Here is a 17,853-nt window from a genome sequence, read left to right as displayed (position 1 = left end):
AATGTTGCACCCTTACCACAGTTCATATTCATTTACAGTTGCATCATGGTCTGTATAATGCTGATGTAGGCTATCTGTCATCTGTGTTGTTCCACAGTCAAGGAAGTGTTGAAATGAATGATTCTTAAAAATAATAAATGAAAAAATGATTTTGATTTTAAAGCAGGGAAGAAAATCTTAGCTAATTACACCTTTGCATGTTAATAGTAAATGAATTTGTAAAGGCAGCAATGCTTTAACCAAGAGCGTTAAGACAGAAACATAAACAGAGCTGCTGCCTTAATGCATCAGAAGAAAACACAAAACTGTCCGTCAATGTTTTCAACGTTATGTTTACCGAGTTTCTTAGACCTCGCTCCATGTCTGCTTCACTTACATACAGAGATGAGGCAAGTTTGAGAACCTGGGTCTTACTTCCCTATGAGTGACAGGACATGCCATCCTGTAAGGTGACAAAGATGAATACATCTTTCCGTTTTTTTGTGGGTTAAATAATAAGATATACTAATTTTATTATAAAAACTGGAAAAAGAAAAATGTATGATGCAACTTATGGTCCATGACATTAGATGTATATGTTACACAGGCTTGTAAGAAATATCCAGATGGCCCAGTAGACAGTCCATCCTTGAGGCCTTTTCAGATATATCCGATCTTTTTTGTAATGTTTTACCCAAGTAACACAATATCTGATCTTTTTAAATTTGAGTAAGCTTTATATAATAATAGCTTGTTCCTTGTTGCTAAATATTTCAACTGGTCACGAATCTTAACATTGTGCACAAGCTGAAAAACACAAACATAGTGCAATTTACCGGTACATATTTTTCATCAGTTACGCTGGGTCTTGTGTTCAGGCACCGACAGTTTAATGCTGTGATTAATAATGATCTCAAATTTCTGTTACCCAGTGCTGAAAAACAAAGTTCTGGCTCCTGCACTAACCCGCTGACAATGAAGACAACGGACCCATTTAAGGATCTTACTCCTTATGATTTTTTGAATAGCTGCAGAAAGGCTGACAGAAAACACAGCACACTTTAATGGCTGCATGACTCAGTGGAGCCTTTATCCAGCACACTTAGATGTAAAAAGGGTATGATGGTTACATGACAACTGTTCAAGCTGCAGGACATTTCAGGGTCAATGTACTAATGTGAGGCAGTGCTGAGGAACAGAGGAGAGGGCTGACAGGGAAGAAGTGTTCGGTGGGAACACGGCCACACCTGAAACTGATACACTGACTATTTGAAAGAAGACAAATGACTTGAATCATTTGATTTGGGCAAATTTTAACATTATGATCCTACCTTTCCTGTGCATTAGCCTATATTACATCCCACTCACTGTTGTTACACATAAACCTGTTCCATGGCAGTGGAGAGAAAGGTGAATGCTGCCTTCACATTACAATTAGCCATATCTGAATCACAAGGCCTTGTCACTTCCCTGCTCCCCTCTTGCATAACACAGCCTAATTAAAAATGCTCCACATAAAGCAGATAGCCTATCACACAGGAAAGACTCCACTCTATCCGTCCTGGTATGAGAAGGTGGGAGGGTGGGGAGGGGGAGTTGAGGGGGTGATGATGATGATGGTGGGGTGGAGGAATCACAGAAAACATGCAGCCTGTGAGCCAAGACGTCTGTTTTAAAATGGACCCCGGAACCTCGCAGTCACTGAGCCTTCTGCTGCTCTGCTGGCGCTGTCCGCTTCAGCACCACAGGAGCGCGCACACACATACACACACACGTACACATATGCACATGCACGGATGCATAGCCTACATGGAGGCTTCATTGAGAGAGGGAGAAATCATAACCGATCTGTCTGGGGGAAACCAAAAAAAAAAAAGCGTTTCGCTGTACAGCGGGCCTGGCGCTGCTCGACGCCTTCGGGCCTCCATGCACTTTATCCTTCATTTCCCTTCAATGGCATCAAAGTCTCGGTGACAACAATCGTCTTGTTGTGTCTCGGGTCTCGTGGGCTGCACACTGCTTGCTTGCACCCGGGCTGGTCATTTTCACAGAGAAAACGAGCAGCTTCTGGCACCTTCTCGGTCATTCGCTCAGTTTCAGAGACGCAGTCAGAAATGGAGACACTTGTTTACTAAAGCTGTTAATTAAAGAAGCGGAGGGAGGGACGGAGGGAGGGGGGCCGTGGACGCCATTAGGCTATGCATTTTAACTAACAGGGTATATGTCATTGAATGGTAGAAAGTGCAGCCCAGCCACAGAGAGAAGCTGGAGGCTATACTGCGCAGAGAAGTGGCCCGCTACAAACCAAATTGGCCAGAGCAGTGTTGCTGCAGTGGGTGGTTTGTATGTTGAAAATGTCACGCCGTGGTTAAACGCACCCGTGGATTTGTCAAAGTCACATATGTGATGTCGATGTATCATAACGAAATCAGTGCAATATATCCTGCCTCTTGTTATTCAGCAAAAAAAAAAAAGTAAAAAACGATAGATTTTTTTAGGAGAGGGTGGGGGGTGGGGGGTATTCTGTGCGTTTTTGCGCGTTGCCTTGAAGGATCTGCACCACACCCGTGAAGCCATGTCGACTGCCAAATCAATAAGGGCTCTATCTGTGCACCAGATAGCCCCATAGTATGAAGCTAGACATCGGCATAAGGACAACACACAGAGACCAAACACAACAAATTAGGGGAATCAGAGAACAGCGAAGGTGCTGCCACACCAAAACCCCCCTCGACAAAACACCACCTGGAGGAATGTCAATTTCTTGCCTATCGATGATGGAAGGAGGATCAGGCTACTCACATAGCATCAGCCCCATTTTCGAAGCCTTGTGGTGAATCAAGAGCATCATCCTGTGATCCGGAGGGTGTAAAAAAAAAAAAAGAAAAAAAGAAAGACAAATACTGTGACCACAATTTTGAAGAAATGTGCAGCTTTCGGCGTTTCTGGGGCTGGGATCAGTCAGACGGCGCCATACCTGAAGCCGAACCTACGAGACATTTCCTCTCACAAAAACCTCTAATCAAAAAGCCTCAGATCCTCGATCAAATAGTTAATCCGATGAATTCCACGCCATCGATATCAAATTATTGATAAACAGATCTCCCCCTCCTTCCTTCGCTCTAGTCCAGCCGATAGATGCTCAAGCAAATGCAGACACCCCTCTTCCATCCCGCTCCAAAAAAAAAAGAGCAGTGTGCAGCTCTGCGACATTTACGCAAGGATACCGACAGCGAGAAAATGTACCCGCACCTAACATCATGCGCACCTTTTTCTCAAGCGATTAGAAAAGAGGCATACTCACTTTGTTTGCGTTACAATGAATCCGGAGAGCCGCGGCAGGACTGCAGATGTGGAAAAGATTGGGGAGAAACTGCGGTTGTCGCCATATTGTTGCTGCTATCTTCCCCCTCAGTGAGAGCAGTTTCCCTGCATAATTGATGACTCTCAGCAGAATGTGAGGGAGTGTCGGCGAGTGCGTTTCGTGAAATCGTAAAGGTCATTTAGGCCTGCAGCCTCCAAACCCCGGAGTGCAGCTCCGTGAACGCAGCTCGCGGGGCTCGGCGGTGAGACTGTGCACAGAAAAACGCGCACATGGTTATTTCTGACAAAACGCACTGGGCACACCGTGAGCTCCGACAGGGGAGTTTGTAGTGCAGGAATTTATTGGCTGCCAGGTTTGTCGGTAGTCAGTCAGTCAGTCAGTCAGTCAGAGACATCTTCCAGAAGACCACTGCGAGTCTGAGGTATACAGACACAAGAAAACACATTAAATACACGTTTCAAATCACACACAATACGAAATATATATCGTATTTAGTATTAAATCATGTACATTTTTATATATGAAAATTCAATTATACATAACCTACTTAGCAACAAACCCAATTCAAACATGTTGTAAGCAATATTATGAAATATAAACGATTTCCTCCTTGTAAACTATTTTCATTTACCGCCCCTCCGCCACACCTGCTCTTTAATAGCACAAATTAATATGCAAATAGACAGCTCTTAATCTGGTAACCTGCATTCTCGTCTTTGTGTTATGTAATTTTAAGTGTGTGAATGAACACAACTGAGCTCAATCACAGAGTTTAAACTCTTTTGATAATAATATAATTAAGACAGACGTCAATTCTGATGCATTAGCTGGGGGGGTCGTTTTGTTTATTCTGTGGTAATTTGGTCACGATGTCATCACAGACTTGAGTTCACTTGTGACTAATAAGGACGTGCAAATGACGTCATTTGTTGGAAGAACAGAGTTGTTTTTGGTCAAAAAAAGAAAAAAAAAGACCAGAGCAGTTTGAGTGATGGGGTCTAAGGTGTTTCTGCTGTGTGTGAGTGCTGTGTATTGGGCTGCAGCGACTTCACCACAGGAGAGTGAGTAAAACCAGAGCGGTTTCTGTGTTCAGATAAGATTTTAATTGATTTCTCTTGACTTGTTTTTTAAAATAGATGCTTTCCCTTAGCCTACAGTGACAGTGGTAACTAGGTGCATTTAACGTTACTCAACATTTATCATTTTAACATGTCTTTTGAGTTTTTCCATTTTATGCTACTTTATACTTTACTCAAGATGAAGTTTCATATAGGCTAGAAAACATGTTTTGAGCATGATGATTTTTCCTTAAAAAAAAAAAAAAGATTGCGGTACTATTTAAAACAGTCTAAATATTGACAATTAGGCTACAACATAAAAGTTTTTGAATTTGGAATAATTAATCTGTTATAAAATATCAGCTAATTTTCTGTAATGAATTGACTGAATCATTGTCTCACTATTCATTTTAAGGAAATTATAGTACGTCTAACTGACAGCGTCACACCCACAATCATGTACACTGTGAGATTTCACTTTGAAATTGAACATTTTTCTTTGATTCTGTTTTTTTTTTTAGGCTGTGGGCAGCGGTCCCTCGTTGCCCCCCCAGGTCTGTCTCGTATAATAGGGGGCCAGGAGGCACCTGAGGGGGCGTGGCCGTGGCAGGTGAGCATCCAGATCAAGTCCAGGCACCACTGTGGCGGGACGATCCTCAACAGCCGCTGGGTGCTTACTGCCACACACTGCTTCTACAAATACCTGTGAGTGTTATGCAATCTATACACAAGGTTGCCAAAATTATTGATTAAATAATGTGAACACTTTGATCCTGAAAGGTGTCAATAAAAGCACAAAAACAGATGAAAAGGTGAGGCATTAGGTTACAGTTATCAGCATTTTCCAGCTATAAAAACATGTCTGTCACATGTTGTATATGTGACTTAACCAAACATCATGAAACAACACACAACTGCAAAGAGGACACACAGCATCTGCACTGGATTTTATGCCAAAGTCAACTCAAATGTGAGATTTAGAGACCTAGGAACCATCACACTGCACGCACAGTGGTTTTCTCAACTCCTAACCATTCAAACCCGGACCACATGGCTGTATAAGTTACACCATATCAAGCTGCGCAGTCTGATGTCCTCAGGCAGGGACCATTTGACGGCTCCTATATTGAGGTCTAATATGAAACTGGACAGATTGATGCATCTTCTTTTGAATCAATAGCCTACTAACAGCTTATACTTATCAAAAGGGCTTTGACAGCAGTTAAACACAGATAAATCTACCTGGAACAGTTAAAACTAAAATGACATCAAACATTTAGAGGTGCATCTGTGTTTAACCTCAAGGTGTCAGGATGCAACCAAAATGCAAACAAAGCAAGCAAAGAGTGGTTGATTGTGCTGGTAGATGTGATAGGTGCCTGACTGGGTTATTTGAAAGCCTAGGTCGGTATTTTATCGTCTGTATTAACCTTTCACACACATGGCCTTTATAGATTGTAGAGAGAACAGACCTAAATGCCATAATAAATAGATACAATATTGGCTGCAAAACACACATTACCCTCTACAATCTACACCGTTCAGGTTTAAACACCAGGGAGCCCATAAATCAAACCATGAATGTAGACTGAGAGATGCTGCTGCTGTGATTCAGCATTTATGATGCAGTGTTGTTTGAATTTCTCTCCTCGTGTCAGTCGATGCCACTGTGTGGGCATCATTTGTGCATGTATTGTTGGTTTACAGGTTGTTTTTTAAACTTTTTAAAATAGGCTACACAAAACCACAAAGAATACAAACAGCATACAGTGCAGGGGGAAGGAGAGATTTTCAACGGGATGTCTGAATATCACACTTGACTATATAAAATGTTGAAGACCAAAAGACCAAAAGCTGTGAGCTCTTTAGCAGTAGGGCCACTTCTCTTCATCTGTTCTTCTTCTAGCATCATCACAGAGGAGCCTGTGACTGCAGCCATACAAATGTGTACATTTAAAGGATAATTACAGTTTTTTACAATCTGGACCTTATTTCCAGCATAAAACACGATCATTTACTCACCCAGATAACTTTTATGTCATTACAAGTCGTTCCGGCGAAATTAGATCCAGCCGAGAGCCGCTTATATCCGTATAATGCGACTCTACGGGGCAACGGAATGCAGCCTCTAAATAACACATTACTGTATCTGCAGCGAAACTCGTTCATTTCACCAATATTTTGTTATGATACGCTAGTGCTAGTCCCCTCTGAGTCCGGGCTGACCTTATCAACATCCGGCGTCTGTAGGTTGAACTACTAACCTCTGACCTGGATGATGTCATCTCCGACCGCTGCCCGGCTCATTCTGATAATAATCATTCCGCTTCGGCATTCGGGTCCATTTTTAGTGCAACTAGCCAGAGCTTTAGTGAGTCCAGATTGCAGAGAGGAAGCCTGTGGATGCTGCTCATTTTGTTCTGACAAGTCGGAAACACGCAGAAACGAACCGTAGCATTGGCGGTAGCAACAAGCCGTGCCGCGGTCGCCGATGACATCATCCAGGTCAGAGGTTAGTAGGTCAACCTACAGATGCCGGATGTTGATAACAGGTCAGCCCGGACTCAGAGGGGAATAGCACTAGCGTATCATAACAAAATATTGGTGAAAAGAACAAGTTTCGCGGCGGATAATGTGTTATTTAGAGGCTGCATTGCGTGCCCCGTGTACTCGCATTATACGGATATACGCGGCTCTCGGCTGGATCTAATTTCGTCGGAACGACTTGTAATGACACCAAAGTTATCTGGGTGAGTAAATGATTGTGTGTTATGCTAGAAATAAGGTCCAGATTGAAAAAAATATCCTTAAAATGAGCACATGACACAGACAGCTCATCTCTCTGGACTCCCTTTACAAACACAGTTAAATGTGTTAACATCAGGACCGATTATTTACCTTCCTGGAAGTAGCACTAACAGGTGAGAGCCTGATATCAGCCACAGATGGCCTCTTCTCCTTTCTTCTCTTCTTAGATAGCTTTGGTGACTGTGGGTTGACTGTCATTATTGTGATTATTAGTGCATCTATATTATTAATCTCTATGGCAGTTTGTAAGTCAAAGTTCTTCTTTAAGGAACATTGAGGTTTTACTTACAGTCTCACTATTATGTTGTACATGTACAATAAAGTTGGTAGGATCTGATGGTGCAAACCTTTGTACTGTATGTCATTTGCCTTGGCTTGGGACAAAGCTGAAAAAACGTAATGACTCCAATTCCGTCTTAATTTAATCTTTGTCCTTCTGGTTTGTCTACAGTTGGATCAACAGGGCCCATTTCAGCGTGGTGGCAGGACGTCATACGTTATCTATTCCTGGAGATCATGCCCAGACCCGTTCCATCAGTAAAGTCAAACTGCACAAGGCCTACAATGAGATGACGTCTGACAGCGATGTGGCACTGGTGCTCCTCAGCCTTCCCTTCAACTTCACTGACCACGTCCAACCTGTCTGTATTCCTCATAATATGACCCATGAACTCACCCTCAACTTCACCCACTGTTTCATCTCAGGATGGGGGAGCAACCATTACAAAGGTTGGTTTTAAAACACACTGATGCAGGATTATAATGAAGGACATGGTGGTGGAAATATTCACACTCAAGTGCACTTGAGCAAGATACAGAGGCCCTGATGCTTTCTATGTGTGGAAGGAGAGACGGCTCCACTTTACAACGAGATATCAAAATTAATTTAAAGGGACAACGAGGAGTTTCTATTCGGTTATAAAAAAGTCTGTGTGGATGAATCTCCGCTACCCACACTTGTTAATGGGCCCATTTTCGATAAATATATCGTTCTGCCTCTTTCGTTATTTTGTTATTATTAGTGGTGGCGGAAATGCTGGTCGAGCCGACCAGCGTTTCCTTAATGAGAATAACGCAGCTGAATGGCCATTTATGGTCGGAACTACGACGGTAACTGAACGTCTTTGAACCTCTGACTTTAATTATTGATGAATGAAAACATGAGTCTGTCTTGCGCCGGTCAAAGAATTTTACGGTGTGCGCGGAGGCTCATAAATGTAGTGTGAAAACGCTTCGCTTTTCCAAAACTCCTCGTTGTCCCTTTAACCAGAAAGTCCTATGAAATTATCATCTGTAAGGAAGGTGTGGACAATAAGGTTTAGGTGTTATAATCATAAAGTTGGGTCAAAATAATCATTCATTGAACTCAGAGGCATAAATAAAACTGGTTAAATAATAGTAAGTTATTTGTTTTGCAGATAAAGAGCAGAGGTAATCGTTATATGTAAATCAAAATGGCCAATTATTGTTCAATGACCGGTAAAGCACATTGAGTTGCCTTGGTATGAAATGTGCTATATAAATAAAGATGCCATGCCTTGCCTTCTATACCAACAGGGCAAGTTTGCATGCCCAATTTACAACAATTATCAAGTCATGAAATGGTTTGATAAAAATAATTAGGCTAAATGTGTAAAAAATGGCACAAGCACCAGGGATCTAGCATATGAGTGGACCACGCCACTAGGTTTATTGCAGTTTTCTGTTTGGAAATTATGATTTATACCTGCTGAAGAGTCAGCTGCCCATTTTGGCTATACAAACCCTTCACCCCCTTCCCTTTTCCACTTAAAGCAACATTGCAGAGTTTCAGCACAGTGCTTCCACCATCTGGTTGAGAAGCGCTATCGTCTGGGGGGAAAAACGAAACTTAACGAAAACGAAACTTATCAGCCAGCACATCCAGCGTTTATTCCCATTAATAAACTACAGTATTTCCCACATGTTTGCAAGGAGAGACTGTGTGGCGGGTGGTCGGGGGAGGGGAGGAGGGGGGTGAGGGGGGTGAGGGGGGTGGGTGGGCGGCGGCGACGGCCGGAGGGGAACCGTAAGTTTCGCTTTTACCCACCACGTCTCTCCCTCGACGCAGAGGGGAGGGGGGGAGGAGGGGGGGCGGTGTTTCGTACCCGTGCAGGGAAGTTAGCCTACATAGTGCAGTTTCAGCCGACGCGACCCCGCTCAGGCTGCAGCGGCAGCACCATTCATCCTATTAATCATTTTTCTACCATTGCAATGAGTCTGGAAACATTATTTTAAGGCTGAAAAACTCCGCAATGTTACTTTAAAGGACAATTCTCAGTCCCTCCAGGATTTCGCGGGCTTTTTTTGTGATTGTTGCGGCCTAAAATGCCTGAATTTGCGGCCACATTTTGAAAAAATTGCGGTGAATGTTGCGATGTTTTAAGCGCTTTTGTTGCGATTAAATTGCGGGGGACAGCGAAAGTTGCAAAAAAAAGTTGCAGTTTTGTTCTGAATAATTAAAAATCAAGGGAAAATTGAAAATTTTGAAATGTCACAAATTAATGTGATGTCATGTTATACCAGCAATTTTCCACTTGTTAAGAAAGGCACAGGAAAATTATATAGAGTTGAAAGTTGTTTTACTTTTAATTAAAATGTCTGTTTAAAAATCGTGGTAAAAAAACTGTTTTATTAAAACAGTCCAGTCTTTGAATAAAAAGGGGAGGGTGGCTACTCAAGTCCAGGGCCAGGGCCTTAGGATGGGGGGAGGGGCACCTGGCCGCCGGCTGCTCCGCTCCGGCCCTGCAGTGGCACACTCACTGGATTCCCCCTCGGCGAGTGCTGCGGGGTTGACACAGCCTCGGGTGGTCAACCAGGACAACTCACACACTCAACACGTTCAACTCAGCTTGTGTTCCTTTACTTATCACTTTGTGCACGTTGTATCAAGTTTCTTGCCGTCAGCCCAGCCACGCTGTTCCTCCGTGGACTCACTTTCAACCACCGCTCCGTCCAGACTCGCACTCTCTGCTGTGTAACTCGCGGAAAGCACCGACAATTGGTCCAATTTGCGGAAAAGTTGCGGTGATTGTACAAAATTGCAAGATCGCAAAAAATTGCGGGGATTGGCTGAATTTGCGTTAATTGTTGCGATCGCAACATCGCGAATTCCTGGAGGGACTGAATTCTGGGCAAATTCAACCTGTGGCTATAGTTTCTTAAAGCATAAGTAAGTGGAATGTATGTGTTAATATAAGTCTTAAATAGTTATATCTTCCGACAGCAATCACTTATACCCCTTTCCCACTGGCCAAAAAACCCGTTTAAACCCGCTAACAATCGGCTTTTGGTGGCAGTGGGAAAGGCGCACCGAGCCGCGTCGACGCGGGTCAAACGACTCGGCAAGCGTCGCGGGTTAAAATCGCCTTTAATCGGCTCGGCTCCGAACGGCTTGCAGTGGGAACGCCAGACCCGCGTCAACCCGCTAATTTACGTGATGACACTGAACGTTACGTGACGCTACGTCATCGCGCCGGTCGCGTCTCATATCACGCACCAAAACAAAGCTCTGCTCCGCTCTGCTCTCATCCGAGACTGGGATCAAAGGATCAGAGAACACTGACCAAAAACGATAGAAAAAAAGAAAAGAAAAGAAGCGACAGTCTGTTTAACTGACGTGTTGTGCCGCGGACGTCCGTCATCCGGCCGCAGCAGACTCTCTGTCCTCCGCGGTCCTGGTGCTCCAGGTCAGCCAGCCAGAGAGTCTGCCTCGGCGGACGGACACTCCGCGGCGGGCGGCTGTGGCATGACTGTGTGTGTCTCTTGCACCGCGGATGAGAGCGGGGCGACTGGTTTATGCTCTGTCTGATCCCCCAGCGGGGGGTCAGACTTGGCTCATTTTGGTCAATGGGAAAGGGGCCAAATGCCGATTGTTAGCGGGTCGACCCGCGTTTAAAAAACCTGTGTCGACCCACTAATTTTAGTGGGAAAACGGCTTTATATAGAGTGTTTGGTCTGAAACACGGGTCTGTCAGTCACTCTGCTCTGCTGTAAGCCGAGGAGAAAACTTTCCTTGTATCCTACAACCTTTATCCAATGAGGAGAGAGAACAGCATAAAGGGGCGGTCCTCTCTGTGTGTGCAGCCAAGGGATGCGCGTGAATGTGGTGACATAGGGACGAGGGCGGGGACTGCTAACTCCATCTGCTGACAAGAAGTTTGCCAGAACGACCGGATTGCTTACTTCTGCTTTAATATTTTAGGTCTAAAAGAAGGATTTTGGAAATTTTCGTTTTAATTGCTCCTGTTATGCAGTAGTTCTGTCTGTCCCCGCATCGCCACGGTAGCGTATAAAGGGAGAAGACCGATCTTACCTGTTTGTAGCCCTCAAAGCCGCACATTTTTTCCACAGACAGCGTCCGGTAGTATTCAACATACCCGGACCGAGGGGTTTGTTTACTTCAATCTTGTAAACGGAGCTGAAATAGAAAGTCTCGCGAAGTCTCGCGTGAGAGGCTAACTATCCTAAAATAAGCATAGATGCTAAAATAGCCCCAGGTTGTCCTTTTTGTCGCACTACACCACCGCCACCTCAGACCAAAACAAAGATGCTACCGTCTTTGACCAAAACAAACGCTTCGTCAACCTCAATTCCGACCTCCATTAACTCCCCGCACGTTCACAGTTGGCTTGGTGTGCTAGCTTAGAAAACGCTTATTTGATGCAGAAAACCATAAAGTAGCATTTTTTGATAGGGTAGCTTGAATCGATAGATAGACGTCACGGTTTATGCGGCGGTAGCAATTTTCGACAATTAAAAGCAGCAAAAATCGACAGAACACCGGGCGGGCCATTAGCCTACTGTGCTAACAGTTAGCCAGCCACCGGTGGTCTGTCACTAAAACAGACATGTACTAACCACAGACTGTAAAAGGTACTAACATTACGTACTGTAGCCATAGAGTAACACAGTGGAGATGAAACACTTGCTCTGAGTCGGACTGAATGTCTTGACTGAATCCAGGAAAGAAATCCAGTGAAGAACTCCTTTGCTGTCAGTGATCAGGTAAAAAAAAAAAAAAAAACTTGAACCGGAAGTCTCCGTGACCTGTCCACCTGACCTGGTGCTCCTCTACTCTGATCAAATAGGCCTATGTGAAGCCTTTAATAATTTGGCATAAACTGGTTTCTTCTCTGGAGGAAAATTCTGGAAAGTTGTCCTCACAGGTGAGGTTGAATTACCTGTAGTTATCCCGGCCGGTGGGCGGGGCTTACTCACAGGAGGCACGCACGCGCCACCAAAACAAAAGTCAGAGGTGGTGTGGATGCCATGATAAACCACCGCGGTAAAGTGAGCCGCTGTTTGCGAGTTAGTGGTAAAGTGAGCCGCTGTTTGATTTTCGTTGCGCGCGCGCTATAGTAAATACGGTAGGCACGGTTCTCGAGCAAAGTGGAGGTCCTGAAAGATACATAAAGCCTATGAGCTTTTACTGGAGAATAATCACTTCCAAGATGAATCAACGTTTTAGTTGTATTTCACTGACGTAAGGGGGAGATAAATCACCTTTCATCGACATTTTATTTATTTATTTGTTAGTTTATTTATTTTACTGTAGAAATATGGAGAAAAATTAATTAAAAACGACCCCTGTAATAAAATACATTCACAGTGTGCTGACATTTGACCTTACGTCACATAAATTCCTTTATAGGTGTATTCCTTATTTCTTTTGCATACTGTTCCTGACATCTCACTCTACTTCTGGTATCATTTTGGTGGCATTTTACTGTAGAAATTTGGAGAAAAATAACCTTAAAGTCACCCATATAACACAACCCAGTTACAGTATGCTGACCTTTGACCTTAGGTCACATCAATTCCTTCATAGGTGTGTTTCTCATTCCTTTTGCATATTGTTCCTGACATCTCACTCTACCTCTGGTATCATTTTGGTGGCATTTTACTGTAGAAATCAGGAGAAAAATCATTTTAAAGTCACCCCTATAACACAACCCAGTTACAGTATGCTGACCTTTGACCTTAGGTCACATCAATTCCTTCATAGGTGTGTTTCTCATTCCTTTTGCATATTGTTCCTGACATCTCACTCTACCTCTGGTATCATTTTGGTGGCATTTTACTGTAGAAATCAGGAGAAAAATCATTTTAAAATCACCCCTATAACAAAACCCAGTTACAGTATGCTGACCTTTGACCTTAGGTCACATCAATTCCTTCATAGGTGTGTTTCTCATTCGGTAGAGTGAGATGTCAGGAACAATATGCAAAAGAAATGAGAAACACACCTATGAAGGAATTGATGTGACCTAAGGTCAAAGGTCAGCATACTGTAACTGGGTTGTGTTATAGGGGTGACTTTAAAATGATTTTTCTCCAGATTTCTACAGTAAAATGCCACCAAAATGATACCAGAGGTAGAGTGAGATGTCAGGAACAGTATGCAAAAGGAATGAGAAACACACCTATGAAGGAATTGATGTGACCTAAGGTCAAAGGTCAGCATACTGTAACTGGGTTGTGTTATAGGGGTGACTTTAAAATGATTTTTCTCCTGATTTCTACAGTAAAATGCCACCAAAATGATACCAGAGGTAGAGTGAGATGTCAGGAACAATATGCAAAAGGAATGAGAAACACACCTATGAAGGAATTTATGTGACCTAAGGTCAAAGGTCAGCATACAGTGAGTGGGATTGAGTCATTATGGGTGAGATTTTTAAAATGATTTTTCTCCTGATTTCTACAGTAAAATGCCACCAAAATGATACCAGAGGTAGAGTGAGATGTCAGGAACAATATGCAAAAGGAATGAGAAACACACCTATGAAGGAACTGATGTGACCTAAGGTCAAAGGTCAGCATACTGTAACTGGGTTGTGTTATAGGGGTGATTTTAAAATGATTTTTCTCCTGATTTCTACAGTAAAATGCCACCAAAATGATACCAGAGGTAGAGTGAGATGTCAGGAACAATATGCAAAAGGAATGAGAAACACACCTATGAAGGAATTGATGTGACCTAAGGTCAAAGGTCAGCATACTGTAACTGGGTTGTGTTATAGGGGTGACTTTAAAATGATTTTTCTCCTGATTTCTACAGTAAAATGCCACCAAAATGATACCAGAGGTAGAGTGAGATGTCAGGAACAATATGCAAAAGGAATGAGAAACACACCTATGAAGGAATTGATGTGACCTAAGGTCAAAGGTCAGCATACAGTGAGTGGGATTGAGTCATTATGGGTGAGATTTTTAAAATGATTTTTCTCCTGATTTCTACAGTAAAATGCCACCAAAATGATACCAGAGGTAGAGTGAGATGTCAGGAACAATATGCAAAAGGAATGAGAAACACACCTATGAAGGAATTGATGTGACCTAAGGTCAAAGGTCAGCATACTGTAACTGGGTTGTGTTATAGGGGTGACTTTAAAATGATTTTTCTCCTGATTTCTACAGTAAAATGCCACCAAAATGATACCAGAAGTAGAGTGAGATGTCAGGAACAGTATGCAAAAGGAATGAGAAACACACCTATGAAGGAATTGATGTGACCTAAGGTCAAAGGTCAGCATACTGTAACTGGGTTGTGTTATAGGGGTGACTTTAAAATGATTTTTCTCCTGATTTCTACAGTAAAATGCCACCAAAATGATACCAGAGGTAGAGTGAGATGTCAGGAACAATATGCAAAAGGAATGAGAAACACACCTATGAAGGAATTGATGTGACCTAAGGTCAAAGGTCAGCATACAGTGAGTGGGATTGAGTCATTATGGGTGAGATTTTTAAAATGATTTTTCTCCTGATTTCTACAGTAAAATGCCACCAAAATGATACCAGAGGTAGAGTGAGATGTCAGGAACAATATGCAAAAGGAATGAGAAACACACCTATGAAGGAATTGATGTGACCTAAGGTCAAAGGTCAGCATACTGTAACTGGGTTGTGTTATAGGGGTGACTTTAAAATGATTTTTCTCCTGATTTCTACAGTAAAATGCCACCAAAATGATACCAGAAGTAGAGTGAGATGTCAGGAACAGTATGCAAAAGGAATGAGAAACACACCTATGAAGGAATTGATGTGACCTAAGGTCAAAGGTCAGCATACTGTAACTGGGTTTTGTTATAGGGGTGATTTTAAAATGATTTTTCTCCAGATTTCTACAGTAAAATGCCACCAAAATGATACCAGAGGTAGAGTGAGATGTCAGGAACAATATGCAAAAGGAATGAGAAACACACCTATGAAGGAATTGATGTGACCTAAGGTCAAAGGTCAGCATACTGTAACTGGGTTGTGTTATATGGGTGACTTTAAGGTTATTTTTCTCCAAATTTCTACAGTAAAATGCCACCAAAATGATACAGGAACAGTATGCAAAAGAAATAAGGAATACACCTATAAAGGAATTTATGTGACGTAAGTTCAAATGTCAGCACACTGTGAATGTATTACAGGGGTCGTTTTTAATTAATTTTTCTCCATATTTCTACAGTAAAATAAATAAACTAACAAATAAATAAATAAATAAAATGTCGATGAAAGGTGATTTATCTCCCCCTTACGTCAGTGAAATACAACTAAAACGTTGATTCATCTTGGAAGTGATTATTCTCCAGTAAAAGCTCATAGGCTTTATGTATCTTTCAGGACCTCCACTTTGCTCGAGAACCGTGCCTACCGTATTTACTATAGCGCGAGCGCAACGAAAATCAAACAGCGGCTCACTTTACCACTATCTCGCAAACGGCGGCTCACTTTACCGCAGTGATAAACCCACTATATATTTTTTTTTATCTAGAACATAGCTGTTGGCTGCTAAAATCAAAGAGTAAGAGACTATAAATAAAATACATAGGCATTGAATTAATTAACATTTGCAAACAACAATTATCTAATGTGTTGTAAACCATTCATATTAATATTTAATACTGCTTATGAATGCTAATGGGGGTAGTAGCCTAAATGCATGATATATTGACCATAAAAGCCCTTTAAAAATAAAGTACCATTTTGTGTGGACACACTGTAGGCAGGCTGCTGAACAGACTGCAGGAAGCTGAGGTGGAGCTCATTGACAGGACAACATGTAACCTGATCACCTGGTACGGCGGCCTCATCACTGAAAACATGATCTGTGCTGGACTGGAGAGTGGAGGGGCTGATTCTTGTCAGGTGCTGTTATTCTAATAAAGTGTAAAGTCAGTTACAGCCAAGGCTGCAGGTTTCTGGGCAGTTCAACATGGCTGCTGTTTATGTCTGCTCCAGGGTGACAGTGGAGGTCCTCTGCAGTGCTACAGTGAAGATGAGGAGAGGTTTTATGTGGTCGGAGTGACAAGCTTCGGAGAAGAGTGTGGACTTCCTCACAGGCCGGGGGTGTATACGCGAACCAGCAGGTTTGCAGGGTGGCTGGAGACAAGTCAGACAGCATCAGTGTCTGCTGCACACAGACTGAACACAAGACTGATCTCTGCTCTGCTCAGTGCTACGCTGATGCTGCTCTGAAATATCCAGCCTGTCGGCAATAAACACCACCGCTGAACAAGAGTGAATGTTTTTAAAATCTTTTTTATTAATGTTTTTGTTGTTTTAGTTTTAATATCCTTACCACTCAGCCTGTTAGATTTACCAGTGCTCATTCAGAGGCCTTGGAAACCCATTTCCTCAGTCAGTGTGATGAATTAGAGTGACAATCTCCAACAGTTTTGTTATTTCACATGAGAGCTTTCTCTATCTGTGCTTTTCTTCATTCATCATGGCCCACGGCAAGTTCTACTACCTTGAAAAACTGTACACAAGTGTGGTTTGAAGAATTGCACTTTCTATGATTTATAACTGATAAATAAAACCTAATAATGGCTTCTTCTTTTTTAAAGCATCCTCAGTTTATTTCCTAAAACTTTTGCACAGTACTGAATTATTGATGCAGAAAATGTAATTATAATTCACAGCCTTTGAACCAAAGTCCACTGATCAACAATTTATGAACATTTTTGGAGCTACAGATCAGATGCCCTGAAAAAAAAACTCATCAGAGTTCTTTGATACATTACTAACATTTTAATTGTATTGTAATTATTTTTTGCAACTTTGCAATCCAAAATATACAATTTATAAACATTCTGAAATAGGAAAATGTTTTATAAGAAACATCATAAGATATTATATTGTTGCTGACAATTTGTAAATGCATGCTGTATAATTTTTTAGATTTTATTGCACCATCAGAGCTACAGAGGAAAGAAGAGGAAACACTGCAGACTTAAATAAATCTGCAACACATTTGCATTTCGAAACAATAACGTAACGGACACACAGCAGTCTGCTGAGATTTTCATATCATACAGAAATTTAAAAATGAATGGATGTCTGAGTATTACACCCAAACATCCTCAACATCCTATCACAGCTTTGTCTATCATAATTCAATAATGTGAATGTGATTTCAGGACATTGCTGTAAAATAACTTTATGCTGAGTCACTCTCCCCTGAATAATAACAACAATGGTTGAAGTGAGAAGTTCTAGTGACAGTTGTGTTACAGATGTTAGCATCTGTAAGTCATTCCAAATGGCAGGGAAACATATTCAGCATTGAAGGAAACTGGGCCCTGGCCATGGATGTATTATATTATCGGCCCTGGCGGTATCGGAGAGGAAGCATTTTTAAGACTGACACCTGGTGGAAAGAAGGTG

The 17,853-nt window shown here is 42.2% G+C and overlaps 2 protein-coding genes across 2 annotated transcripts in view; one reads left to right on the top strand and one right to left on the bottom strand.

The window, feature by feature from the left end:
- Positions 1 to 3,392, bottom strand: part of scn8aa (sodium channel, voltage gated, type VIII, alpha subunit a) — a 43,074-nt gene extending 39,682 nt beyond the window's left edge. The window contains exon 1 of the mRNA XM_085781881.1: positions 3,284 to 3,392. The gene's annotated coding sequence lies outside the window, so the exon portion shown is untranslated. The remainder of the gene's footprint in view (positions 1 to 3,283) is intronic.
- A 903-nt stretch (positions 3,393 to 4,295) lies between these two features.
- Positions 4,296 to 16,704, top strand: LOC146984590 (transmembrane protease serine 11D). The gene is made up of 5 exons (XM_085783206.1): positions 4,296 to 4,365; positions 4,884 to 5,067; positions 7,622 to 7,899; positions 16,190 to 16,332; positions 16,426 to 16,704. Exons 1-5 carry the CDS (start codon positions 4,296 to 4,298, stop codon positions 16,660 to 16,662), a joined length of 912 nt encoding a protein of 303 aa, XP_085639332.1. The 3' UTR covers positions 16,663 to 16,704.
- Positions 16,705 to 17,853: the final 1,149 nt, after the last annotated feature.

The sequence above is a fragment of the Trachurus japonicus genome, chromosome 7, assembly GCF_045865225.1.
Source record: "Trachurus japonicus isolate A0001 chromosome 7, Traja_1.0".
NCBI lineage: Eukaryota > Metazoa > Chordata > Actinopteri > Carangiformes > Carangidae > Trachurus > Trachurus japonicus.
This window is presented reverse-complemented; position numbering and strand designations above follow the sequence as displayed.